The sequence below is a fragment of the Aythya fuligula genome, chromosome 5 (genome assembly GCF_009819795.1).
Source record: "Aythya fuligula isolate bAytFul2 chromosome 5, bAytFul2.pri, whole genome shotgun sequence".
NCBI classification, from domain to species: domain Eukaryota; kingdom Metazoa; phylum Chordata; class Aves; order Anseriformes; family Anatidae; genus Aythya; species Aythya fuligula.
The window spans coordinates 7,280,187-7,306,890 of NC_045563.1; the positions used below are offsets into that span (position 1 = coordinate 7,280,187).

A 26,704-nucleotide genomic window follows, 5' to 3' on the forward strand; every position below is an offset into this window, starting at 1 on the left:
GGTAAATTCAGAGGGGTCTGAATCTTTTGGCCCACTCTGTTACAAAACCACAGGAACAGGCAATAACCTGTGACCCGAGACACCTGAAAGGGCACATGGTGCAGGTGCATCATAGCCATAACACCACCCAAGTTATCTTAAAATAGCATGAACTAATTTGGGAAGCGACAGACTCTGATGATCCTTCATGTATAAGGATGTTGGTGTAACTTAAATTCAACACAAATTAAAAAAAAAATAAGGTTCAGAGAGATGTGACTTCTGAATTGAAGCCACACATTTAAATAACCAGCAGGAAGAAAAGCAAAGTGAATCACATCTTAATTACCACCAGGCAGACCCAGAACAACGATGGATGCACAGCTGTGGCTGGAGGGCATTAGCAGCTTGCAAAACACACCATGTGGAAACTTGGTACTTCTGTGTGAAGGGGATTCATTTCCAGAGATCATTAAGGCATCTTCGGCACAGCCGTGACCGTACACTGGAGGTATTTTCTGTACTTCAGAAACTGTTTTTGAACTCCAAGCTAATCCTCCAAGCCTGAGGTTCATAACTTGTGGAAGAATCACCTGTCCAGGCTCACATGAACAACCCTCTCCCTTCTTTTGCCAGCTGTTCTGTAACATCACAATCCTTAAATACTCTTCTGCTGCTTCCAGTTGTGGCTCCCGTATGTTCAATTCAGTGTAATTACACCCGAAATCTGACTGCAGCAGCACTCAGAAAGCTGAAGGTAATTGTGTGTGCAGAGCCAGACGCACAGATCGCAGGCTGCCAGGGGAGCAGAATAAGCAGAAAAACTCAGCCCTTTCAGAACAAGGCAATTTTTACACCACTTAATGGCTCTTTGATGGAACACTGAAACAAAGCAGTCAGAGATATCATTGAGAGAAATGCATAAACTCTGCAAAGAGAGCTATTTCTTAAAGGACAGGCACTGACTCCTAAAAGGTTTTGTTAAAGCTCCCCCATGTCGGTCTGTTGCTCAGGAACTATTCTCAGAAGGCCATGTTTGGTTTGTGTTTTACCATTCCCACCCTGCACATGACACTAGCTGGTTTCAAATGCAGGACTGGGGATTTTAAGCACAACTGGTGTAATTATGCCCATCTTTAACTCGCTGAACATCTCCCGTCTTCCAGGTGCGCTCCCTGAGATGCACTCACCAGGACAGAACGAAGCTGCTGGGGAGATCCTCACGTGTTTTCATGCAGGAAACACACCCTAAATAATGCCAGTTTAACACTTCTCATACACTTGAAAGAATTAGCTGTATGGAACAGCACATTCCTGTTTAGTTTAATACATTTGTACCTTTGCTATGAAAAAGATGGCTCTGTCAAGTGCTGCTTTATGAGCCTGCTACAAACCAGTAACATGACAATGCAAGAACAGGACTTATTTTCTGTTTCATCAAGAAGTAATTCCCTCCAGCGTTCAGAAGTGACATAAAATCTTTTAATATGTTGAGCAATTTCATTAAGTTCTCTGTAAAGGAAGAAAAACACAGCTTGAGATACAAAAGCTTTTAAAACATGCCAGGGAATTTCACTGGGAAAGTAACAAATTATGCAAGCCACAGGCCTATATTACACATTAAATATGTTGGCTGAGACATTAAACAACCATAAAAAAATCTTTTTATATAAAATGATTTAAGATCTATTGTTCAAGAACTAAAGAGCAAACATTTACTCTTTTCAGATTAATATTAGGAACTTTTTTTTTTAAAAAAGGCATTCATCTGATGACGGATGTACATTCCCAAGCAGAATTCAAGCAGCATGGTTCTTTCCACAGAGCACCTCCGAATAAAGCAATGGCCACGTATTGCCCAGGAGACTGAGCAAATGGAAGAACTCCACGGAGCAGGCTCCTATTTTCAGAATTTCATTTTTTCTTGCTCTTGAGGGAGCTGTTGTGAACCCTGACTCTCTTCTGCACAGAGGAAGCGATCTTCAGAGTCTCTTTCTTTGCGAGGGACTTTTCCACAGCTCCGGGCCTCCAGAGCAGCAGCTGAGCATCCTCTCCGCCCGTCAGCAGTGACTCATCTGCCAGGTTCCAGCAGAAAGAGCGAATGGTGGCCGAGTGTCCTCCACCGAGGGTGCCCACCAGGCTCAGCCCATCAGCACCGCAGCTCAGTAGGTGAATTTTTCCTGTTGATGTTCCTCCAATAAGAAAGAGTCTGTCTGCCTTTTCGTGGTACGCACCACCCACCAGGTAATTCAAGCTGTCATTCTCAATACAGACCGTGTCTCTGGCATCCTGAATGCGCAGCAGAGTTATGGGCTCTTCAGTATCTAACTGAGCAAGGTCCCACCAACAAAATCCCTCATCATGTGTCATGCAGTAGATCTGCTCGTAACCCTTCCCGGACCAGCCAATAAAACTTATCGATGAATCTGAATTGCAGGTTGATATCAAAGCATCATCTTCGTTGTCCTTGTCGATGTCAAACACATTAACCAAGCCATCGGTTGACCCGGAAACTACCCAACTGGGTTTGACAGGATGAAAACAGATTTTGGTGACATCATCATTGTGACTTTCAGAATAGACTCCCAAGGGTTCCCTAGTCGTGCCGGCACAGTCTGTGTTGCCTCTTGCATCCCAAAACACCAGAAACGTATCCTTTTCAACCTTTTCTGTTCCAGCACAAATTATGAGATCATTGCAATTGATATCAAAACTGATAAAGACGTTGGAAGGATAGCCACTAAATATCTGCACGGCCTTCTGAGCCGCTAAACGAATATCCCAACATTTTATTGTGCCATCGCTGCACGCAGAGAACACCAGGCTGTCACACGTGTGCGCAAACCTGACTCCATTAAGCATCCCAGGACGGCTACTGTACTCCCGCAGGAAGTTTAATGTTTCCCTGTTATACAGCCTAATGGACTGGTTGGAACACGAAACTGCCACGCAGCGACTGCTCTCGGATGGGGCAGAGCGGGAAACGTCGATGTCCAGTAAGTAGGCGGGCTCCTCCCTCAGCACCGAACGCTTCGCTATGCGCAGCCGGGCGAGCTGCTCCTCGATCTTCTCGAGTGCAGACATCTCAAACGCTGTTCCTGGCCTTGTCAGAAATCTGCAATAAATAAAATCCGAGTTTTAATTATAAAATTCTGATATATGAGGTTTTTACATATATATATATATATACACATATATATGAAAAAGTTTGTTGCAAAGAGGTAATGTATGAAATCAAATCTGATTATCCTGACATTCTGCCTACAACTTCATTTACAGAAACAGAAAACCTGCAAGGGTTTCCCAAGTAAAGGTGCTCAGTCTCTCCTGACTGTAAGCACTACATCATACAATCCCCTTCAAAGATTACACAGTCTGTTTGTGAATGCTGTAGGAGTCATTTAGCTACATTTGCTTTATTGTTTTTCTGAAGTAAGTGGCAAAGCGATGTTCCACAAGTGGAAAGGCAAAGGCATCAGCAGCACCTGAAGAACAATTCTGTCTGGTAGCAGGCACAGCCCACGGACAGCTCCACCAGGACAACTGCAGAGCCTTCCTGGGTTAACTTCTCCACTGAGAGCCACACAAAGCATAGGCAGAGAACAAGACAAAATTAAGAACTACAGCCTGAAATGGCCAGATGAGGGAAATTGTACAAGTGTTCAGGTGCCCAATGACACACACCAACGCCAGTAAGTGTACCATGGGCCACCTACACGGGCAGCAGGGTAACACCACAATTCGCAGGAGCTGAGTGCCTTTGGCATTTGCATCAAACCTCCTAAGAGCCCACACTCATCTTGAGACTCCTAAAGAAAACACATACCCGCATTTATTTTTTTTTAGTGCACCTGGATATGAAAAATCTTCCCTTCAGAGGCAGTTCTTCATCTGGAATTACTGAATTCTTCTCAAACAGACAGTATTTTGGTGATATACAGAAGTATAAAATTTTCCAAAGCAAAAGCAACATTCAAACATATTCTTTCAGCCCTCACAAAGAATGAGGAGTCCTTGGGAAAATAAAAGTTCTCCTTGCTGCAGCACAAAGGAAAACTCAATTCTGTAATTGTGGGGAAGGCTTCCATCAATTCAGTCAGAAAAAGTCCTCAAACATTTCAATTGACATGCAGTATTTACCACTACAAACAGCAGGTGTTTTCAAACCCTGTGTTCTGAACCCCATCACAGTTCACAAACTGATCATTTTTCAACAAAAAGACATGGCTGGGGTATGGAAAGGAGGCATAACCATCCACATGGATGATTCCTGTCCAAATTACAGGGTCAATTAGACTACTCTTTTGCGTTAAAAAAAAAAAGAATCAGTAAGTTCGGGGGGTCAACTCTGAAGTTCTCAGCTGTACAGGTACTTCAGCTAATGTAAATATGGGTAAAGCAGTATTCAAAAAATCTCCTTATTGCCTTAAGAACCAGGCCAGTGCCCAGCACATACACAGATGGATTCTTTTTGAGAACATCCAGTTAGAAACCAAAGAGAACTCAGGCAGGCCAGAATGCGGGAAGAGATCCTCAAACTTTTCCAGCTGTCCTATCAATTTTTCCTCCTAATTCTTCAGGCTGGATTTTTAGGGACAGAATGAGCAAGTTGCCACGATTCCTTGGTTTTGGCAAATCATTTTAATGTTCCAAGAGAGACCAGCAACGAAGGAAAAGTTGCCATGACAAAACTGCATTCTGCGTTTGTTTTGTTTTTATTTAACCCTGTTGTTCATAGTTTCAAGGTTCTGCTCTCCCCGCTCCTGTTAGGCGCCCACAGATACTCATCACACCGTGTAACAAATGAGCAAATTCTTATAAAACAGCTTAAGTAGGCACACTCATAAAAGCTTAATTCCCAAGTCACAAATAATGTGCCGAGGCTATTCAACTGGGTAATATCCCGACAGCGAGGTCCCAGGTTAATCTCCTACATCAAAGCTGCCTTTCAGAGCACATCTACAAGTAATTTTTGCCATAAAATGCAGACATCCTGTGGAAACTCCTTTCCCCTCCAAGAATTTCAACATGTTTTCTGGCATTAGCTTGTGTACAACCTACCCACGGAGCCTACTTCTTACCCACTTTTCCGGGTCTGTCCTCAAATGGAACAAGCTTTTAACAGAACCAAAAGCAGGCTGCTGTCAAACGCCACTTGCTCAGCTACATGAAAGGCTAAGGCCCAATTGTATCTGGATTTGTTGAACTTCATTTTCTGAAAAATCACCACATAGCACTGTAACAGTATTTTTGTCAGGCTAATTAAGGTAACTCAAAAATCATAACACGATACTAAGAGACAGAACTGCAAGAAAGTTACAAAATTATTAAAATTCCATGTAAATTAATTGAAATTTTAAACATCTAGAATATTTTATGATTAACAATATTATTAATAATGACAGCTTTTACTTAATCTGAAGAATCAAATCAGTCTGAAGAATCACAACAGCAGCTTCCAATAAAATGCAGTTTCAAGCACGAGCTTGAACATGGAGAAAGGAGTTTGTTGTTGTTTTTTTTTTTTTTTTTTTTTTTTTTTAATAAGCCAGCTATCCTGCACTGCCACACTTAGAGAAAATTTGGGGTGGGGTCTGTAAATTTCGTTAGAAAAAGGTACTTTTCCAGACCAACCCAAGCTTCAAGCTCAAAATATTGAGACCTATTTTTTTTATACTCAGAAGGCCAAGTAAGCTCGGACACATTCCTGACAAACGCTGCCCATTTGGGAAGCAGGCTGAAGTGGTTCAGCATTACCGGCTGTGATAGAGGAAGATTACTCAGGGAGCAGCTTCTGCAACTCTCGTGTCAGGGCTTTGACGTCAGAGGAGGGTGAGGGAATTCTGCAGGTTCTCGGAAGTTGTGAAAGGCCAGACTGCAGAACCATGTTTCATCCAGATTTAATAATACTCTCTGGGAAATAAAATTAGCCCAAGATAGCTCCTAAGCTTTCACTCCCAAATGACGCAGGTACAGCTAGGTTAAAGTACCAGCAAACACTTCATGTTTTCCAGATAGATGTGCAATTTATATATCATCAGGAGGCTGGAGGGTACAGTTCTCAATCCTATTTCCACTGCAACAACTAAGAAGCCGTAATAGCGCATTGATGGCAGCCAGGTTTTTGCTAAAAACTCAGTAAAATGTCTGCCTGAGCAAGAAAGTCTTCAGACTATTACGAAATTGTGATTGAAGGTTATATAAACAACTCATGCTCAAACTTCAGGGTGTAGCTGCCAGCCCTTCCTCTGCAGGAGAGGAAGTCGCTGTTGTATTTTGATGGGAAAGTTTAAATGGCAGGAATAGGATCTCCGTTAAATTTATGAGACAAATAGGAAACAATGGTCTTCCAAACACAATAGGAGATAACGACGCGTTGGAGTGCTGCCACTTGCAAAGCACACACTGCTCTGCGCCACAGAAGGGAAGCACAGGCACGGTGGTTTAGCCTCGCGCAGTCCGACTTCGACAACCCGGGCACCTGGTTTGGGTCAGTCACTGAGCAGCCTCTTCGCAGCATGGCACGGTTTGGACACGGCACAACTGCCATCACAGGGATCAATTTGGCAAGCTGCAGGGCTCAGAGGCTGCGCCGCTCCTGTCTCAGCAGAGAAGGCAGAGAGGCCTTTGGAAAAGAAGAGGTTTGGGCCGGTGCTGTGGGCATGAGGCAGTCGATTTAAGTTCAGATTCCTCCTTTATTCCAACTCACAGAGGCCCACGGTCTGGACCTACTGAGTACAGTCTTACCGCAGACAAAACGCAGCGCTGTCAACGTGCCAGGAAAAGCAATAAATACCACGTGCATTTACACAAGTACATGCACTGGCTGCAGCATCTGGCTATTGCCAGTCACCTGCTCCCGAAACCAATGCCCACCGCCACCCGCAGTGGTGCCGCTCCTCATCCCGAACTGCTGCTGCATCCCTCACCTGCACCCCGAATGAGGCAAAGCCACCCTTTAACTAAACCTCTCATTTTGTCTGAGCACGTAGTGCTGGGCTCTCTGTGTACCACTCCAAACATCGCAGTTTAAACTCAAGCCAACAGGCTCCCGAGTCCTTTATAATCCAGAAAGCTTTTGAAAAAATAAATCAGAATTCATAAGCAATTTTCCTTCTCCTTTTAGTTTTGCACATGAGATGCTGTGAAATTGCATAGGTCTCAATTCTGAAAGGGAACATTAGCTCAACAGCATATAGGAACATAAAATTATCTCTGAAAACCACCATGGGAAACGTGGAAGGAATGGAACTTTGCCTCAAAGATTGAGCCAATACACGAGAGTAACTTGTGAGAGAAGAGACGCGCGTAATAAAAATGAAAACAACCTGTAGGTTTGGCAATCTTCTCCGCAGAGGTCAAATACCAAAAATAGCAAGGGATTTGAACAGTAGATGAAATCTTGCACCGCTCTTTCCTACTATAAACAATGCTGAGAGGCCCTCCCTTTATTTTTATGATTATTGAAAGTTCAAGAACAAACGAGGATTAAACCTGAAGCCCTGGACGGTGGGAGCAATTCACGCAGGCGAGGCTACGTGTGCTTTGCGGGTTTGTTTTAAAATGCAAAGCACAGCATCGGTGCAGGAGACGCATTAGCACGCTGCACTTCACTAATGCAAAACGTCTTCGGAGACCTCTCCTCGCTGGCACCACTTCACAGCAGAAGATGGATCAGCCAAACGATCTAAGCACTGAGGGGAAGCGCACAAACCCCATCAGGCATGCATAATTTCTGCAGGATACAAGCTCCCGGGGCTGATTTTGTTATTTTTACCAAAGCAGCAAGATAAGGTGTTTTTCCAGCGTTCCCATAAAGCCTTTGCTAAGGCAAAGAGAACAGCACTCAGCCCACCAGGCAGGAAGGGACTAAGATGCACAAGAGGCTGTGCTAAAGTGCAGAGACAAGACGTAAACTGCCAGAATTATTTCATCCTTTCAGATCAGCTACACGTAGGTTCCAAATAAAGCACAGCAAGAAAAAAAAAAAAAAATTCATCCGTTTTGCATTTGTAGCACAGAGAAAAATATTACATCAAGGGAACAGAAAGTAGCAAAAAGATACAAATGACTGCCCAAGTCTATGAAAAGAACAAAAAACAACAGAGCTAATGAACTTTCTGCATCCCATGAACTCAATTTCATCCTGCCTTCCCTCCAGCACAGACTTCAGGGCTACAATCCTGTTCAGGAATGGAATCTGTAGCTGGGACAGAGAACCAAGGACATAGCCTTAAACACCAGTACTGCTGAGAGGAAAAATATGAATCAGAATGAGCAAAGAGCAAAGGGAAAACATCACAGGACCTTGCTGCTTTAGGCTTTAAGAAACAGCAACAACAGAAAAGGAAACTGCAGTATTTGGGTACTCATCTTTGGAGGGCACAAACAGTCGTGGCATCCAGGAACAAGGCCTCTTTTTCAATTATACCAGACATTTACAGAGAGAACAGCTTTTGGATTTGACTAAGCTTGATTTTAAAAGCAGAAATCAAAATCCACAGGTTGAATATCTCCTTTGAAACAGAACTTTTGAATAAGTTTGTTGGTGAAAGATTTTGCATTCACAATAGTAAGACCTATCCTGATTTCATATCCAACACTACAAAGATATGGGGGAGGCAGGTGAAGATTTAAAAATTGAGGCATGCCCTCAGGTTCAAAGTACAATGCGTCAGTATCTAAACTTCAGTGACTGAAAGCTTTATGATAAAAGTTCACGAACCAAAAGAAAACTTAAGTGTAGAACAACCCAATATCCACTGGATGCACAAAAAATGTGTAAATAAATAATTTAAGCCAGAAAATACTGTACAAATTGTAAAAATGCTCGAATTATTCATTTTGGCTTCAAATTTACATTAGAATTATTAAAATCTGATGCCCAGACAACTAAGCTACTCACTCCAGAACAAGTGTCAACCCTTATTTCAAAGGAATTTGAGGGTCTTGCATTTTTTATCTTCTCTGTTCTGCTCCCATGCTGGTGACACAGACCTGCTAACAGAGGGGCAGCAAAGTGAGAGCTCTGTCACCACGCTCGAGCAGCTGGATCTGATCAAGGAGGGAAGTTTCTCAGAAGTGACCTCCCCAGGCAGAGGCTGTAACTGCATCCACACGCTGAGGTGGTCCAGCAAAAGGAGAAGGAGTAACAGGAGGATAGGAGACGCTCTCTTTTACTCTCTTGGCTACTCCCAGACCAAGCTGAGAGGTGCTGCAGCGGAAACAATCCTATTTTAGGACGGCAGACCCAAACATGCCCAAGGACAGGTTAAATGACAAACAGGGATACCGTTACCAGGGCATTTATCTTGTAAATGATGTTTATTCTCCCTGCTTTATTTTTGGAAAGAATATTCTATTTACGAACTCCCTGCAAAGGCAGATCTAAATGTGAATCGCACACTCACAGCCTCAGCTGGATGCCAGGAGACAGGCAAGAACTGCCAGGAAAACTGTCCTAGTGCTGGGCCCTCATCTTTGGACCGGAGCAAACATCCAAGGTAGGCTCGTGCCCACAGCTCCTTCCTTCTCCCCCAGGCACAATCAGCACCCGAAGTGCCCTCTAGCCCAGCACGCAGACAGCACCCGTGGTGAAGCATCCACATCACCCTCTAAAGCAAGAGAAACTGCCCAGCAGGGAATCGCAGCTGGTTCTGTGCCGCTGACATGTGCCGCTTTAATATCTTCATCGATGATCTGGACGAGGGCATCGAGTGCACCCTCAGTAAGTTCGCAGATGACACCAAGTTAGGTGCGTGTGTCGATCTGCTTGAGGGTAGGAAAGCTCTGCAGGAGGATCTGGATAGGCTGCACTGATGGGCTGAGGTCAACTGCATGAAGTTTAACAAGGCCAAGTGCCGGGTCCTGCACCTGGGGCGCAATAACCCCAAGCAGAGCTACAGGCTGGGAGAGGAATGGTTGGAAAGCTGCCAGGCAGAGAAGGACCTGGGAGTGATGGTTGATAGTCGGCTGAATATGAGCCAGCAGTGTGCTCAGGTGGCCAAGAAGGCCAACAGCATCCTGGCTTGTATTAGGAACAGTGTGACCAGCAGGGCTAGGGAGGTGATCGTCCCCCTGTACTCAGCTCTGGTGAGGCCGCACCTCGAGTACTGTGTTCAGTTTTGGGCCCCTCGCTACAAGAAGGACATGGAGGTGCTTGAGCGGGTGCAGAGAAGGGCGATGAAGCTGGTGAGGGGCCTGGAGAACAAGTCCTACGAGGAGCGGCTGAGGGAGCTGGGCTTGTTCAGCCTGGAGAAGAGGAGGCTCAGGGGTGACCTTATCGCTCTTTTTAGGTACCTCAAGGGAGGCTGTAGCGAGGTGGGGGTTGGCCTGCTGCCCAGGGAAGTGGTGGAGTCACCATCCCTGGAAGTCTTCAAAAGACGTTTAGATGTAGAGCTTAGGGATATGGTTTAGTGGAGGGCTGTTAGCGTTAGGTTGGAGGTTGGACTCGATGACCTTGAGGTCTCTTCCAACCTAGGAAATTCTGTGATTCTGTGATTCTGTGACCCTTTCTCTAACAACCCCTGACCCAGGGAGGGACGTGGGGTGCCAGCCAGCACCGCGGGCAGACCGCAGGGCAGGCGATGTGCACCCAGCAGCTCCCGCAGCCTGCGCGGTCCCAGCGCTGTGCTAACAGCAGCGCTCGCAGCCCCAGGGCACGCCTGGCAGCTCCCAGCCTCACAGCACAGCACCTTCACGTCCCGGTGCCTGTCTGTAACACCACCACGGCTCGTCACCCAGCTGCTGCAAACCACGAAGGGAATCCCAGTCTCAGCCTTCTGCATCTGTGCTTCTCTCAAAGCACAGCGACCGTAGAGAAGTCATTTCCACTCTCCTGTGAGCACGTCCCACTGCAGACACCAAGCGACCTGACTTCTCGTGGCCAGCAGCACAGGACAGGGGAGAGGGAACTCATCCCTCTGCACGGAGCCAGCAGCGCTGCTGCAAAGCATTTGTGCAGGGTGCGATGTGCTGCTGGGTGCAGCGTCACGTCTGTCTCCACTCACACTTCCACAACACAACTGTTATCAGCTAAGAGAAGGCCCACAGCTTCCTCTGAACTATTTCTCACCTGCCTTCTCACTAACACAGTTTGCTTTTGGTAGAAGACACAGCAAGGTGTGTGACTTGGCACCAGAGCTACGCGCCAAGACGGCCATCTCACAGGGAAGGAAGGCAGGAACGATGCCATGTACCTGAGTGGAAGGCTGGATTTGGACAAGACTTTGGCCTTCAAACACTTTCCAGTCCCAATCCTAGAAGAACAGCTTACTGAGTTCCCAGCAAGCCACAACATTCACTCTTTCCTTTCTTAATCAGTGAAATGAAGATGGTATTTGCCTACTTCATAATAGCCAGGTACAGAAGCCTTAGTAAGTGCAGCCAGCAGCAGACTTTCAAAGAAAAGCCTTGTTCTGAACATCTGTGCTACCAGACAAAAAGCAGAAGTCACAAGAATGCTGCGATGCACTCTCCAATTCCCCAGTTGAGAAGTTCTTCGATGCCCTTTCAAGTCTGGGATCACAGCACAGGACTCCAGGAGCGACAGCCTTCAGTGCCATTTTAAACCAAACAAAACCACCACACGAGTGGGCAACCCCAAAGATCCACCCTACAGGGAAAGGCGGAGAGAAAAAATTACTTGTGCTGCTGCATGAATAATTCAGCGGCTCGGAAATAAGAGCATTTATTTCCCTTGAATTAGGTACTGCCACTTGCCTCGTATGAGAAACTGGAAATGAGAAGAGCCTTCCCAGGGATTAGTAAATTCTGCTGAAATTCTTCCAAGGAATTTGTTTCTACACCACAGGAAGCCTGGGAAATTTCAGCCTAAATTTAGCAGCAACCAGAATAAAAGGATATAAAGAAACTTCGCTACAGCAGGAAAAATAGCTCTTGCTACCACACGTTGGTGCCAAAATACCTATAACAAGATAAAACGCTTTATTTACCAGGATATTTTAGAAGTTCTTTCACAACAGCAATTTAGCTTAAGTACACACATGCGTCAAAACACGAGGCTATTATGCTTTCAGGATACTTTTCTTAAAAAAAAAAACAAGCTCAAATCATCTACTACAGCTCACACCTTCACTAAGGATGCTGCCGGTGAGCTGATCAGAAATATTCCCCTGCAGGTGCAGACGTGGCCCCTACATTGTCACATGCAAGACAGTCTGATACCACGCTGCCAGCACCGTTGTGCCTGGTTCTAGGTGCATTGTGCAAGCCCAAACTGCAGAGCCTAAGCAGGGGAAATGGCATCTCCTTGTTTTCCTCGTCTGCTTCCCCAGGAACGTGCAGCTCCCTCAGGCATCCTCCCCAACCACATCCCACAGCTTTCAGCTAATCCAGAACAGCACCACACCAAGGTGATTTGTCAGAGCCTCTCCAATATCAAACAGGAGAAAGCAGAGATCTTTGCATGCCTGTGGCAGCTCACGGGCTATCAGTTTCCAAAACATGCCCTTTGTGCAGAGCCCGACAGCTGGCAGGCTCTGGTGAACCATTACCATGCTCTAAGCTCAATTTTCAATGCTTTGTGGCAGACAAAAGGAAAAAGAGGCCATCTAAGTGACAACAGCAGGATGGAGGAGGCTGAAATAGAAGGTCTTGGAGCTATGTTGACTCTATGATACTGAAGAGAATTTACCTTCCAGTCTCCATATAAAAGATGCTGAAGCACCAAGTGAGCTGGCAAATCCAAACAGAAACTACATGCTTTTTACAACCAACGAAGGAAATTTTTACTTTCCAGAGATCCACAGAGACCTTTCCAACATCTTCAGTGGAATATGTTGCTCTAAAACAAGACAAGGTCAAAAAGGCAAGTCAAAAGTTTCGTGCATTTTAATAACCCCGCTCTCAAGCCCTACTTGTTCTCATCGCTTTGGTCACTCCAGATTTTCCAGGGTCACGGCAGGCTGCCAGCAGGACTCATTGCTGAAGCCAATCTCTTGATAACTAAACTGTAATCAAGAGCAGAAGAGGACAGATTAGATGATCCAGGGAATGGACTGTTTGTTTTACAAGATGTAGCTGGGATACTTTGTCTTGTATAGTTTGGCAGAGACAGAGACTGAGAGGGCACACGATTACTATCTCCCCATACATCAAAGGAGTAAGTGCTGGGTAGGGAGGGGAACTGCTGAAGAACAATACTGGCACAGCAATTTAAGACTATAAACTGACCATAAATAAAAATTAGAGCAGAAATTATAATCAAGTTTAACTGTCAAGAGTTTCCAACCGAAACAGCGGGGGCAAAAAAGTCTGGCTGGCTTTATCTACTTCAGAGCCTCGTCAGCCTGGCACCTACAACCGTCCCTGCACAAACAGGAAAGCCGACTGAAAGGCGAGCAGCTGCGAGATAAGCAGGCTCATCAGTTCTTTCTGGAGGACACCAAACCTCCTGCCAGCCAGCAACAGTTGCTCATGGGCAGTTCGGAAGCGGCACTAAACCCGCACCAAGAGGGCAGGCAGGCACACAGCCAGCACCCAACTCCCAGCTGGCGATGGGTTTCCCTCCACAAACCCTTGAAATTGTTGGGAGGGGAGCCTGAGGGCTTGAGCGTGCCCCCAAACAGTCACACGCAGCCAACCCCACGGAGCTGGGGCTCCCAGGGCGTGCAGGATGTGTTATTTCGCACTCAGCCCGCTGGATGTCACCCATGACCAGCAGTCAGCCAGCTCCATCACTCAGCGCCTGCAGCTCAGCTCTGGACCACGCAGTTCCACCAGAGAGCTCTTGCTCTTCTTGTTACTTCTATGTGTTCCTCCACTCCTTTAAATCTGTTCACGATAAGCTGATCATCTCCTTGACAGAGTGATGTTAAAAAGAAATAAAAACTAAATGTACAGTGTAAGACATAGGAAATAAGTCTGAAGTACTACAAGCAACAGGATTTGGTTCCCAACTTTTTTCTTCCCCTTTTAAAAACCAAAGAACCTCAAATCAGAACATTAATCAAAAAAATGACAGCTTTCATATATAGCTATGGAGCCTCAAAAACCCAAGAAGAACACCACCTCAAATTCAACTGCGCTGCAACTTTTCCTTTCCCAAATCAGGCTGAGTTGCAGGCTGTCCAGAAGTCTTATTTTGTGAAATCAATTCAGAGCTCTCTGTCTTCCAGACTTCACAGAACCACAGAATGCCCTGAGGTGTAGGGAACACACATGGATCACAGTTACACTCCTGCACAACAACCCTGATCCAGATCTGGTATTTCTAAAAAATACACAAAGCAGCACACACTGAGTGACTTTTACATGTGTATTTGTTCTTTAAGCATCCCAGAAGCATGAAGTCCAGAAACACCCATCACTAAATTTTCTATTATGACAGGGGGAAGAACCGTGCCTCTCTCAGTCTGAGAGGCTCACGTCTGGGTCCCACGAACACTCCTGAAGCAAAAATATTTGATAAACATAGCGGTGTGGTAATATTTACCTGAGATATTAAAGCACTTAAAGGCATTTTTTCTTAAACCCATTTCTTCGTTCATAATCAGGTCATTTACCTCCTTAAATTTATTGAGAACTAAACTAAACTAAACTAAGCTAAAATCAAATTCACTTCCCTCAAGAAATCCCCCACAAATTGTTCAAAAAGCTTGAGTAAGTCAGGTCTGCTTGTAAAAGAGCAATGTTTGTATGTTTCTGAACAGGAATTCCTGCTCTCCCAGCCATCTGCTCGTCCCTTCTGACTGCACAAGGGAATAACAGCACTTAACTCCAGTTCTCAATCATTCCCACAGCAACAAACGTAAGTACAAGCTTATTACTAAAAGATCCTCAAATTATTGAAAAATCTTCAGCATCTGAGCTTCCCATTCCAGGTACTGCCAGCGTAACTGCAGCTAGCAAGCCATCTGCCAATTTCATTTTACTGTTGGCTTGTTAGTTCTGCTTACCAACCAGACAGCACTTTTACATCTTACTTTTAATGGGAAGCTAAGCAACAGGAAAGTTTTGCCTAGGAATAACAGGCATGAGGGAAAAAGAGATCACAACAGTTATGTCCAGCTGCAGAAAGAAGCAAGTGGAAAGTTGCTGATAGCTCAAGAACAAAGATAAGATTCTGCTGAAAAAATGTCAGTAGTGGCTATAGGTACTGACCATACGCACATTCCTCCATCCTAAAGCAAAATGGAAGTGCAAAAAGGAGGCATTCAACATTTTCAAACTGAATCAGTGTTACACACAAACACAATATAGCAAAAAAAAAAAAAAAAAAAAGTAATTTTAAAGCTTTTTGAATCAGTTAGTTTAATTTAGTGTAAGAATTGAGTATTTTAGTGCACCTCTGCTTTTTCACAGCTTCAGCTGCTTTATTAGGAAAAGGATTTCCGGAATCCCTTAGTTTTCATTCTGCAGTGGGTTCTCGTGGGTTCTCATTTACCAGAACAGCTGAAAAACTAGAGAATGAAAAAATAGTAAGCAAAGTGAAGTCTGACAAAGCAAGAAGTCACAAATTACAAATAATTACTCAAAATTACAAAACCAATATGGACTAATGGGTTTGAAAATATTTTTTTTCCTTCATCTGTTGCAACTTTTAGTCTGAAACTAAACATTAAGTTCACCTCAAAATGGAACATAAATTTATGCAAAGGCTGTAATGGATATAAGCTGCAGTAAAGTTTGTCTTGCAAAGGTGATCAGACTGGATCATGCAATAGTCCTTCTGGACTTGAACATCTGGCATAATGAAATAACCCGAATTTGTCCGATCGATGAGTTTTTAAGAAAATATTAATGTGAACTTGTCAAAATAGACAGCTGCATAGCTGTATTTGCTTCCTTCCACTACTTACAAAATATTTTGAATGTTGAAAATGCTTGCATATCCCCTACGACCTAGAGAGGGCATAGAAAACACATTCTAAAGCTGGGATGCTCAGAATAGCCTAACGAAACTACTCAGTACTTGTCCAGCAATTTGAGCCAGTGTTATAGATTGGTTTAGTTTTCCAGTGAGCTGTCTGCCCCCATTTTTTGTTTTATTCTCACCAAAACATTTTTAGTCAAAACTCTCAGCAAAATATCAGCTAAGATAGAATAGAAGCATTTCAACCAAATTACTGACATTTGAACTAGAGATAAGATCTCAGCGTCAGGCATCCTTCTCTTCCAGTTTAAATCTAAAAAGCAACAATCTTCTACACACAATTTCATAATCTTCCTTCCTCCCATTTGATTTAGAAGCTAATACAACACTCTAGAGTTGGTCACATCCATGTATCACGGTTACCTTCGGACCTATTTAACCCAAAACGAAATGCTCTAAGCTTCTTTTGCAGACTGCACTGACAACGTTCACCTCCACATGCTGACTGCACCAACCCACCGGTCAGCAAAGTACCCTTCAGCCAGAGCTGAACCTGCAAGAACACTGCTTGGTTTGGAGGTGCGCAGGGCTGCAGCTCAGCTGTGCCTTCCTGCATCTTCAGGAGAAAAAGGGAAGGAAAAGGTGACAGGAGGAAATAAGTGAGGATAATACAGCGGCAATATTTGTGTAAGCTTGCGTTAAAGGAAAAGAGACAGTGCAGCAACGTGAGAAGGGGAAGGAGCTAAGGGAGAAGTTCACAGCAGGTCAGGCTAAAATCTGAAGAGGCAAAGTCACATCTAAGGCTGAACTTCCTAACCCCACATGCCTACAGGCAATACACTTTTCCTGCCTGTCTTACGTCCTTCATTGTCCAGCTCACGCCTAAAATGCTTGCAAGTCACAAAACACACCCATGTCCAAAACCTGAGCAGACCAAGTCTCAAATTCACAAGCCTCAACACTTTATGGCTGTGTGAAGCCCCATAACAGAGCTGTCATCACACGGAAGATGCTGACCCACAGAGCTGTCTTTCATCCACCAGTTAGGATGGAGCCCTAGAATCCTGCACTGGCAACTTCCCATCAGCATGGCAGCAGTGATTTCCTTCAGCTTTGCTTTTTTCAGAAAAGCTCAGAAATCTCGTTGTTTGTACAGTTACAGTAAAAGCATGCCAAGGCTGCAGAGCCCAGCTGGGAATTGCTACCAGCACATAATGCCAGCAGTCATTTCACAGACCTCCCTCCCACACAGTCGGTACAGACCAGATCTTGGGGTTGCCCAGCAAAAGGACCTTTGTTCCCAAGACTCATTCAGAAGAAAAAAAATAAAAGTCACCTTATTCAGGGCATTTAAAAAGCTACTGACCAGGCCCCACATCACTGCCTACACACACGTAGAGCATACTAAGGAGACCAGGTCTACCTTCCCTACAGGACTGCTCCCAGCCCCCATAAAAAGGTATTTGGAGGAAAATGTATGAAACTACTCTGTTTTCTAATTTTTCAATAAACAGAAGCCTACGTGTAAGCTTTAAATAAGTATTCTGTAAAATCAGCACATAGAAAGCAATCGCCGGGATACTACAGAAATCTTTTTGGTCACTGTTGATGACCAGTTATCCTACAAGAGCTGCTTTGTGCCCACATTTCTCTGTATCTGATGATTACTGTCAAAAAGGAAATTCATTTGAAATATTATGGAATAAAAGGCAAAAACAGGGCTTAGTTGCTAGAATAAACTTCTTACAGACCCAAGATGTGGCATAGTAAGAGAAGATCTCACAGAATCACAGAATTTCTAGGTTGGAAGAGACCTCAAGATCATCGAGTCCAACCTCTGACCTAACACTAACAGTCCCCACTAAACCATTTCCCTAAGCTCTACATCTAAATGTCTTTTGAAGACTTCCAGGGATGGTGACTCCACCACTTCCCTGGGCAACCTGTTCCAGTGCCTCACAACCCTTTCAGTGAAGAAGTTCTTCCTAACATCTAACCTAAAACTCCCCTGGCTCAACTTAAGCCCATTCCCCCTCGTCCTGTCACCAGGCACGTGGGAGAACAGGCCAACCCCCACCTCGCTACAGCCTCCCTTGAGGTACCTAAAAAGAGCGATAAGGTCGCCCCTGAGCCTCCTCTTCTCCAGGCTGAACAAGCCCAGCTCCCTCAGCCGCTCCTCGTAGGACTTGTTCTCCAGGCCCCTCACCAGCTTCGTCGCCCTTCTCTGCACCCGCTCAAGCACCTCGATGTCCTTCTTGTAGCGAGGGGCCCAAAACTGAACACAGTACTCGAGGTGCGGCCTCACCAGAGCTGAGTACAGGGGGACGATCACCTCCCTAGCCCTGCTGGTCACACTGTTCCTGATACAAGCCAGGATGCCGTTGGCCTTCTTGGCCACCTGAGCACACTGCTGGCTCATATTCAGCCGACTATCAACCATCACTCCCAGGTCCTTCTCTGCCTGGCAGAAATCTCACGTTTCTGGATCCTTCTGAAAGTAAGTTTGTAGGGAAAGTGAATTTGGGATGATAATGTTATAACCATGATAGTCACGACACAACATTAACAACTCCACTCCCGTTATTCCACAGGAAGAAGTTAAGTTCTGTAGCACAATGTATTCCAAAATACCCGTTGGTTATACAAATTATTATTTAAGAGCACAAGCATTACATCTTTGACAGTAGTTTAAGTACACTTTTGCTCTTCAAGAACAGAAAACAAGTTTCTTCCCCCTCAAATAAGAAAAATTAGCGGTCAGGGCGCAGCCCCGAGTCAGAGCCCCCCTCAGGACGCTTGGAGCCCCCCAAATAGCGCGGGCGCTGACTGCCCCCCCGAGCACCAACACGGACACGCATGCTTTTATTCACAGGAGCACGGACAGCAGCGCTGTCACACACCTGGAGGGCAGCTCGGGCTGAGGCAAGAGGCAGCGCAGCCCCAGGAGCGCCCCTCCATCAGCGCCCCTCCACCACCGCCTCCCTCAGCGCCCCCCCTCCCCTCCGCCCCTCACCTCAGCGCACGCCGCGAGCCGCGCACGCCGCGAGCCCCGCCCCCGCAGCCCCCCCCCAGCCACCCCATTGGCCGCCCCGCCCGCCGCGCCGGCCGCCATTTTGTGCGCCGGGCGGGAAGTGATGCGCAGGAAGGGGCGGGAGGCCGCGGGGCAGCGCCGCCATGAGGCGGCGTCGGGAACCGCACAAAAAAATAAATAAATAAAATGACGTGTTTTACTGGGCTAATAACGTCATCCTAAGGGCGGACAGCAGTTCGTCCTTCAATCATCAAAATATTTCTCGAATTTTCCAGCCCTGACAAGTATAATAAAGTGGTTTTAATGAGAAATACCGATTAAATCTTTATTTTGTACCCCTTAACATTAGATTTGTGGTCTTTTTTTTTTTTTTTGAAAAATTCTGTAAACTATGGTGCATAATAGTATCAATGTCGTAGATAAAGTCTTAGTTTTTAATAAATGCATTATTTCAACAAGCATCTTTAAACATGGAAATATTTTCATGTTTGATTTCCACGGGCATTTTTAAACCTAAAATATAAATATTTGGACTAACTATATTTTTCTAGCAAGACAAAAAGGAGCTTTAACTAAATCCAGTAATGAGATCAGGTCACATGGGTAATAACCACAGAACACAATTAAAAATATTATTTTGCTTCAGTTTAATAGCACTCTGAACTCCTAACACGTAACGCTTAACTCATAACACAGAACGTAAGTCCAAAGCTAGTTCAAAGTACTGACATTTCAGTCGCCTGACATTTCAGTGCAAAATTTTAATTAATTCTACATACTCCAGTGTAAGTATAGTATTGTTGGTTTTAGTACCTACCAGCACTATAATCTATCAGAAGATAGTACCCTCATACCCTTCTCTATAATCACTCTGCAAAATTGTGAGATGCTCAATTTGCATTTCAGATAACATTAATAATTCACCTAGATTTCACCTTAAAGTCTGCTCTTTAAATGGTTTATTTGAACCAGATTAAATACAGCTATTTGTATTCATGTGGAGGCTCAGGTGCACAGCTGACAGAAAACTGCTCATCAAGCAGGTATCACCGAGGACAGACCAATTCACCAACTGCCATGAAGTGCCCTTTTTTTTGTTGTTTGTTTTGTTAATTTTTGCTCTAGTTCATTTGGGGACCCCCCTTTTTTTTTCCTCCTGAAATGCCTAAACACATGACAACAAAGCACAAAGACACAAATTACATGCACAGTTTTCACAGTAAATACTTCCCATCGTTGTTGTGAATGCTACTCCTGCTGAAGTCCATCCAACACCCAGCACTGTAATCACTTTTTCTGAAGATGTCAAAACAAGATCTATATTGCTTCATTGAAAATAATCTTGAATTTAATACATTATAATACTTAAGGATGTGTGGTTAATGTCAATAATACAGTGAGAAATATTTTTAGTCAATAGCTTTCCATCTGAGTTTCCCAGGCTGGTTAGTATTGCCACAAATTCAACAAATACCTTCTGTTCATTGTTCACATAGCGAAAACAGCTGCAAGATCAACTGGAATGACATAGTTACACAGCCTCACATTTGGCATTCAGTACTCCCAGATGAATCCAGCTATATTACAGAAGGTACTGAGTCACAATATATATTAGAAATATATCTGTGAAGTTCACCACAGTAATTGCATGGCAGTTGCTCTGGAGATCGCTTGTAACTCTTGACAGTTACATTACAGAAAGAACTTAAAACATGTTTTTAGAAAGGCATCTTTATGATTCCCACCTTAAAAGAAAGCGAAGCTGTCTAGACAAAGCTGACATTCAGTGTCATGTAGTCCAGGACTAAGCTCAAGTACTCGAATAGTAAGTTCTCTGGAACAGGAACTTTTTGCTATATTCTTGCACATGACTGTCCCCAGGTGTGCCCAGTAACTTCTAGACATTACCATAAAGCACCATAAATATTTTTAGTATCTTGCTTTTAACCTGTCCTTGGGTTGTGTTCGCTCAAATACAGGTCACTGAACAGCGTTTCTTCTCCCCCCCAGTAAAGCTCAATTTAAAAACGGAGGGAGAATGAAAGCTCCATTATTTTTAGTTATTTAACGTATAACACTCAAAGCAGAAAAAGAAATGAGAATATCTAAATGTAGATGAAATTACTTTCAATTGAAGTTGAAAATATTTTCAATTACTCCCTGTCAAATAATGTTAGTAAGGCTTGATAATTCTATGAATATTGCCGGTTGCAGTTTTACTTGGAGCTACTCAGGCAAGGTCTATCAAATCAAGCAGAGGTATGCTAACTACTTGGTTATCTAAAAAAAGCCTGTCTGAATTTTAAAAGTGACTGGACTGTGCACTTAGTCACACAGTCTAAAATTTTGGGTAGACCTGTGCAGTGCCAGGAGTTGGATTTGATGATCCTTATGGGTCCCTTCCAGCTCGGGATATTCTATGATTCTATGAAATAAATACATACAATGAAGTTTTTTCTTGTATAAACTTCTTCATACTTTTCTGCTTCATACAATGTCTCTTCTTCCATTGTATGCTCACTCCAGCATGCAAAGATTATTTATGTGATAGTATATTTTGGCCAGCTATGCCAACTAGTACATTGAAGCAATTTGTAATTAATCTGCATAGGTACATAGACAAATTGTTACATACCTGGAATCAATGAACATAATTCCTTCAGCAGATTTTTGCAGGTCAAGTACTAAAAGATAATGAGATCTGCTCAAAAGAAGGGTTGATTTAGAACATCTTGAAATGTTACATCTCACTTGTGTTTCAATTGGATTTTCTCTACATCATGTTTTGCAGATACACCTGCAGAAGTCAAGAGAAACAGAACTTGAGAAAAACTGTAAAATGACACAAGTTTATTATGACTGATTATCAAGCTCCTGGATTACTGATGGTATTTTGATGTTTAGTTGCCACTTAGTGATGAATAAATCAAAACAAATCATGTACTCTAATTATATACAACAATAAAAGGGTATTTTGAAAGCAAAGTCAAGCTGTTTGATAAAGACACCATTTACTGAAGTTTAGCTCAGAGCTACCAGTTTCTGACTTCAGAGAACCTAAGCTAACTTTCTGCATCCTCTAGTAAGAGCTGTCATCTCTTTTCTGAAGTATTTTTTTATATCAGCAAATGCTACTATTGGTAGAAATGCTAGCATTTACTCATAATCTGCACAGGGTGCCAGTTTAAGATTTCAGAGATGATCCTGTTGAACATGAGAAAATTAGGGCATGCAGTGTGGGCTCATCCTCAGCCTCCCCAACTACTTTCTAACTACCCTTAAAAGGCTAGCAGGTGTTTCAGGAAAAGTTCAGATAAAAGAAACAGATTAATTGCAGACAGGTATTCTGTTCTTCTCCTCCTTCTGATCACCCATACTACGGGTGTACATGTGTTGAGATTTGTTTTTAATTGGCCATTTAGTTAGTGGCAAGGACTCCTTATGCCTTCCCTGAAGGCAGAAAGATTAAAGTGGAAAAAACAGCAGGAGTCCTCCATCTAACTGGTAGCCAGAGACCACCCAGAGGGCTCATCTGATAGCATTCTCTGCCCTTTTTGTATTTGTACAGAGGAGGATAGCTCTAATTTTATGCTAAAGTGGATAGCTTAGCTTGAACTATTTCCCTTCTTCATGGCTTTTCTTGACAATCTCATTATCAAGCCAACAGATTGATATGTGAGGTTCCTAACACACCACTGACATGTATTATGAAACAGATGAAATCTGTTACCCATTCATTTGTTTCTGGCATTTTTATTTATTTATTTTTTAAAGAATATGGATGTTATTTGTCAGATTCCACATGCTGTACTTTGTTTTGTTGTCATCGTTGTGAGTTACCATCTTGGTCTTTGGTTCAAGGTCTGGTCTTCTAATTGAAACTGGTTGGTGATGAGATCAATTATGTAAGACTAGGCCCACAAACGTTCAAGTCTGTGCAAGAGAGAGAAGCGCAAGATCTTCAGAGCAGATACATATTTAAAAACCGCTGTATCATCAATATTGTTTTGCATAACTAAAGTGTCATGTACATAAGTTTTTAATAGACATTTATCTGTACTAACAAGAAAAATCTCAGCAACCAGATGTTAAAAAAGACATGCCTGTAAATGAAAATAACCAAACCCAACTATAATTTTTAATTTATTTCAGCTACATATTAGTGAGGTTATGCATGAAGTCTAGACACAATACCAATACTGTCACACAGCCAAGGCACCAGAAAAGAACTGCTGCTGCTGCAAGCCAAGCACAATGCAGTGCGCTAATTAGCATTAGTATGAAATCAGTCTGAATGCTAAACTGGTTCACTTTGTGCTTTTACCACTGTCTTAAAGATGCCGGCAACTTTTACCCCTTCAAGACTTATAAAAATTGTCAGACTGCGTTCTGTCCTATGGACATTAGCCCAGGGAAAATCATTCTTAAAGCAGCGTGTGTCCATTTGAGCAACAGCTTCATTTAATTTATAGTTCCAGCATCTGTAACGGATCCACTGTAGTCTACAGCAATAACCATTAAGCAATCAGTAACCGTTACAACATGAATAATGCTGTTAACAGTAAGTTACCAAAAAAATGAATGATTAAAGTAGATGCTAACTAGGGAAAGCATAAGTAACAGGCTTTCTAACTTTCCAGCTTAAAAATCTTTGCAGGTTAGTAGAAATCTGGGTCAACATGTTCTGGAATGTAATCATTCTGTGCAAGGCAAATATGATTACATCCCTTTGCTTAACAGCACAAGATTAGCAACTGCAAAGCAACTCTTTATATAGGCATTTTTGTTGGCTATCTTCCCAAAGCAGTTGTGGACTTGATTAGTCACTAGGACTGAATTCTCTACAGCAGGAATTATCCAAATATAGCTACTAAAACACTAGGAGAGATGATAAAACGTGATGGATTAAATATTACAGTTAAATTTTCTGTTTGTAACTGACATGGAATTACAACATACTTTCTTCAAATACTTGCTATGAAATTTAATTAGCCTCACACATGGGAAAAAATGTTTTTTTTTTTTTTTTTAATTTTTATCTTTATTTAGAAAATTATGGGAACACTTCCTTCCTTAATCCGTCTGCAAACAAATCTGAGGCTACCTGGAATCAAGCTGCACAACCTTGATAGATAAATAGTGCAGACAATGGACTGTTCTATAGCTACCATATGATCATAATTTCCAAGCCAAATCAGCTCCCCAACATTCAAATTCATGAGACTAACCAGTCCCTTTTCAAACTATACCCATATGTAATTGCATGTCATCTAAGGAAAGAGGCAAAACCAAGCAAAGAAAAAAAAACACAGCTACAAAAGGTACTAAAAGACTATCAAGATGGAATTTATTTTGTTCCTAACCCTAATGTTATGAAAATGGCAAAGCATCAACAGCTCATCTTGTTCCCAACTCTCAATATTTTCCTCAGCCTACTTCCTGATCCCTTTTGTTCTTCCACTTACCTGTTCCCACGTCCTTTTTCTCTTCCACATGCCAACATATTACCTTACCTACACTTTTTTCCCCCCCCTTTTCCTTACACAATGCTCTAGTGACATTCTTTCATGCTATTTCTCATCTATAGCCTTACTCCACATATCTCAGACCAACCACAGAGTGTAAGATGTGATTGAGATACCTGCCTCTGCAGAAGATGACCTCGTGAAGGAATTCAGTATAGAACGTGAAGGCTCTTTGGTGGGAGTTGAAGGACCCATGTGCCACAGCGTACCACCAGGCATAATGTAAGGCTGTAAAGCTCGGCAGGATGCTGCTCTTTTAAGGTACTTGAAGAGAGAAAGGAGAAAAGTAGATGAGAAGTAGGAGACGTCCATGAGAGGGAAGAAAAATGCTTTGTTGGCAGGTTAGTGACCACTTAAACAAAATCAGGAAATTATTACTTCACCGTCCATGAAAGGCGGATCAGACTCCAGCTGCAGGAAATTTCATGTATTGTAAAATTGCTGTTTTCTATCACTAACTTTTAGGGTTTTCTGGAGTAGAACAAAATGCATTAGTAATGCTGAGCTAACATGTTTAGGGTAACATCCACAGAAATGAAATTCTCTTGAGGAGTTTACTGTTGTTTAAGCTTCTCTGAATCTCATTATGAAGTATCTGTTTGAACAGCAGCCTCTCGCAGATTTTATGGCAGCATAAAGTGTTTGTTTTTTTTCCTGAGATTAAGAAATGTTTGACTCCCACACAAATTTCTTCAATATACATTAAGAAAACAAAACTATAGTAAAATTATAAACCTTCCCCAAACCTAAAAAGTGTTTTATATAGTTAAAAACAAAACAAAAAAGATTTATATTTAGGATATGATCCATCTTCAACAATTGTATAGACAGAAGAGAATATTGGTCCCAGAAGGTAGGGGTGGCCAGGAGTGGTACCAGAATATTGGAGGTATGAAAAGCCAAGCATACCAGCCACGTGTAGGGCTTCTTCATGCTGTACCTAAAACAATCTGTAAATTAAGTATTTGCCACGCAATTCAGGAAGGTTCAGAATAAAGGTCAGAATAAGTCATTTGCATAAACATTTACACTATGTTACAGCATGCAAAATGGGGAAATAGGGACAATGCCTAGTATAATGTAGATTTACAATTTCAGTGAGGAACTTAGCTTTTAACCAAAATGACTTTCCACAAACTAATTAGCAAGCAAGAAGGCAGATCAGATTAGACAATCTATATACAAGTTGTGGTTAAACTTACATCAAGGGACTATTAAAGATAATTTGTACTGATGTAGTTTACCTATTTTTCCTGTATTTGGTCCACTCTTGTGATCTTACAGTCGCACAGGAAGAGCAAGGAACACAATTGCAGCTGATCTACATCTCACAGCATCACAGAACAGCTGGGGTTGGAAGGGACCTCTGGAGGCCATCAGGTCCAACCCTCGTGCTCAAGCAGGGTCATGCAGCGCAGGTGAGGTTTTCACAATATATTTTTTTTCTTTTGGGTTTATCCTTTGGAGCTTTTTAAAGATCATTTTGAAGATGCTGAGGCAAAAAAGAAAAAGTGTGTTATCTGTTATAACAGTTAACTAGAACAAACTAATAACCAACAGATCAAACATTTTTGTGGTCCATGGGATTAACATCCTGATTATCTAAATTTTGACAGCTCTAAGAGGACAAGAAGGCTTTAATAAGGCAACAACCACAACAATCTCTTCAAGTTGCAGAATTGATTATCATAGAAATTCTTACCTTATGCAAGTAGAATCCTGTGCACTAGCTCCACATAAATCCTTGCAATTAGTACAGCAAGGAGGAATCCTGTGCAGTCCTCAATAAATTGGCTTGAAATAGCATAACTGCATCCTCTTAAGTGTCAGTTCTCCCCTATGCTAGGGTGTTCTGTAATACTTCCTCACTTGATACTGTACAATTGCTGGAAGATACAAAGCAAGACTTATGCCAACCAGCTTTTTTCTGATCTTCTTCAGGAAGCTTGAGGCTAGAAATAGTCACAGAAATATTAAAATGAACCAGTATTTCACAGCATTTATGTATTACATAGCAGTTACAGCATCTTGGGACCACAGTAATGCAAAATTAAGTATCAGAAATTAACACTATTCTGAAATTAGACTTGTTTACTATGAAATCAAAGCTCATGCTAACATGCTGCCTACATGCATTCTGTGAACAGCTGTAGGTATTCACTACTAGTCTATTAAAAAATACCCACAGCTGGCTGCTTCTCAAAGCATATTAGCAAGGTGAGTTACCAGAAGGTGGACCAACAGGATACAAACTCGTGGTTGTTTTCCACAAGGATTCTGATTTTAAATAAGAACTCAGCTATCTCATTAAGCTACAACTGCAGCCTAAGTCAA

At 42.9% G+C, this 26,704-nt stretch overlaps 1 protein-coding gene across 8 annotated transcripts; it reads right to left on the reverse strand.

Annotated features, from left to right (window-relative positions):
* WDR89 (WD repeat domain 89) lies at positions 1–21,506 on the reverse strand. 8 transcript variants are annotated; one of them, XM_032187782.1, is made up of 4 exons: positions 16,307–16,365; positions 15,288–15,401; positions 14,254–14,388; positions 1–3,094 (listed from the first exon to the last, which is right to left on the reverse strand). In XM_032187782.1, exons 3-4 carry the CDS (start codon positions 14,304–14,306, stop codon positions 1,894–1,896), a joined length of 1,254 nt encoding a protein of 417 aa, XP_032043673.1. In that variant the 5' UTR covers positions 14,307–14,388; positions 15,288–15,401; positions 16,307–16,365; the 3' UTR covers positions 1–1,893. The 8 variants fall into 8 exon arrangements, 7 of the variants coding, with proteins under 7 accessions (XP_032043673.1, XP_032043676.1, XP_032043677.1 ...); XM_032187785.1 differs by lacking the exons at positions 15,288–15,401; positions 16,307–16,365 and adding exons at positions 12,635–12,950; positions 14,011–14,140 and having other exon boundaries at positions 14,254–14,307; XM_032187786.1 differs by lacking the exons at positions 15,288–15,401; positions 16,307–16,365 and adding an exon at positions 14,011–14,140 and having other exon boundaries at positions 14,254–14,307.
* Positions 21,507–26,704: the final 5,198 nt, after the last annotated feature.

Coding starts and splice junctions, on each gene's coding strand:
- WDR89 (XM_032187782.1), bottom strand. CDS start 14,306: ATGGGTGTTTCTGGACTTCATGCTTCTGGGATGCTTAAAGAACAAATA. Junction 3,095..14,253: donor CTTAAAGAACAAATACACAT/GTAAAAGTCACT, acceptor TATTTATTGCAG/ATTTCTGACAAGGCCAGGAA.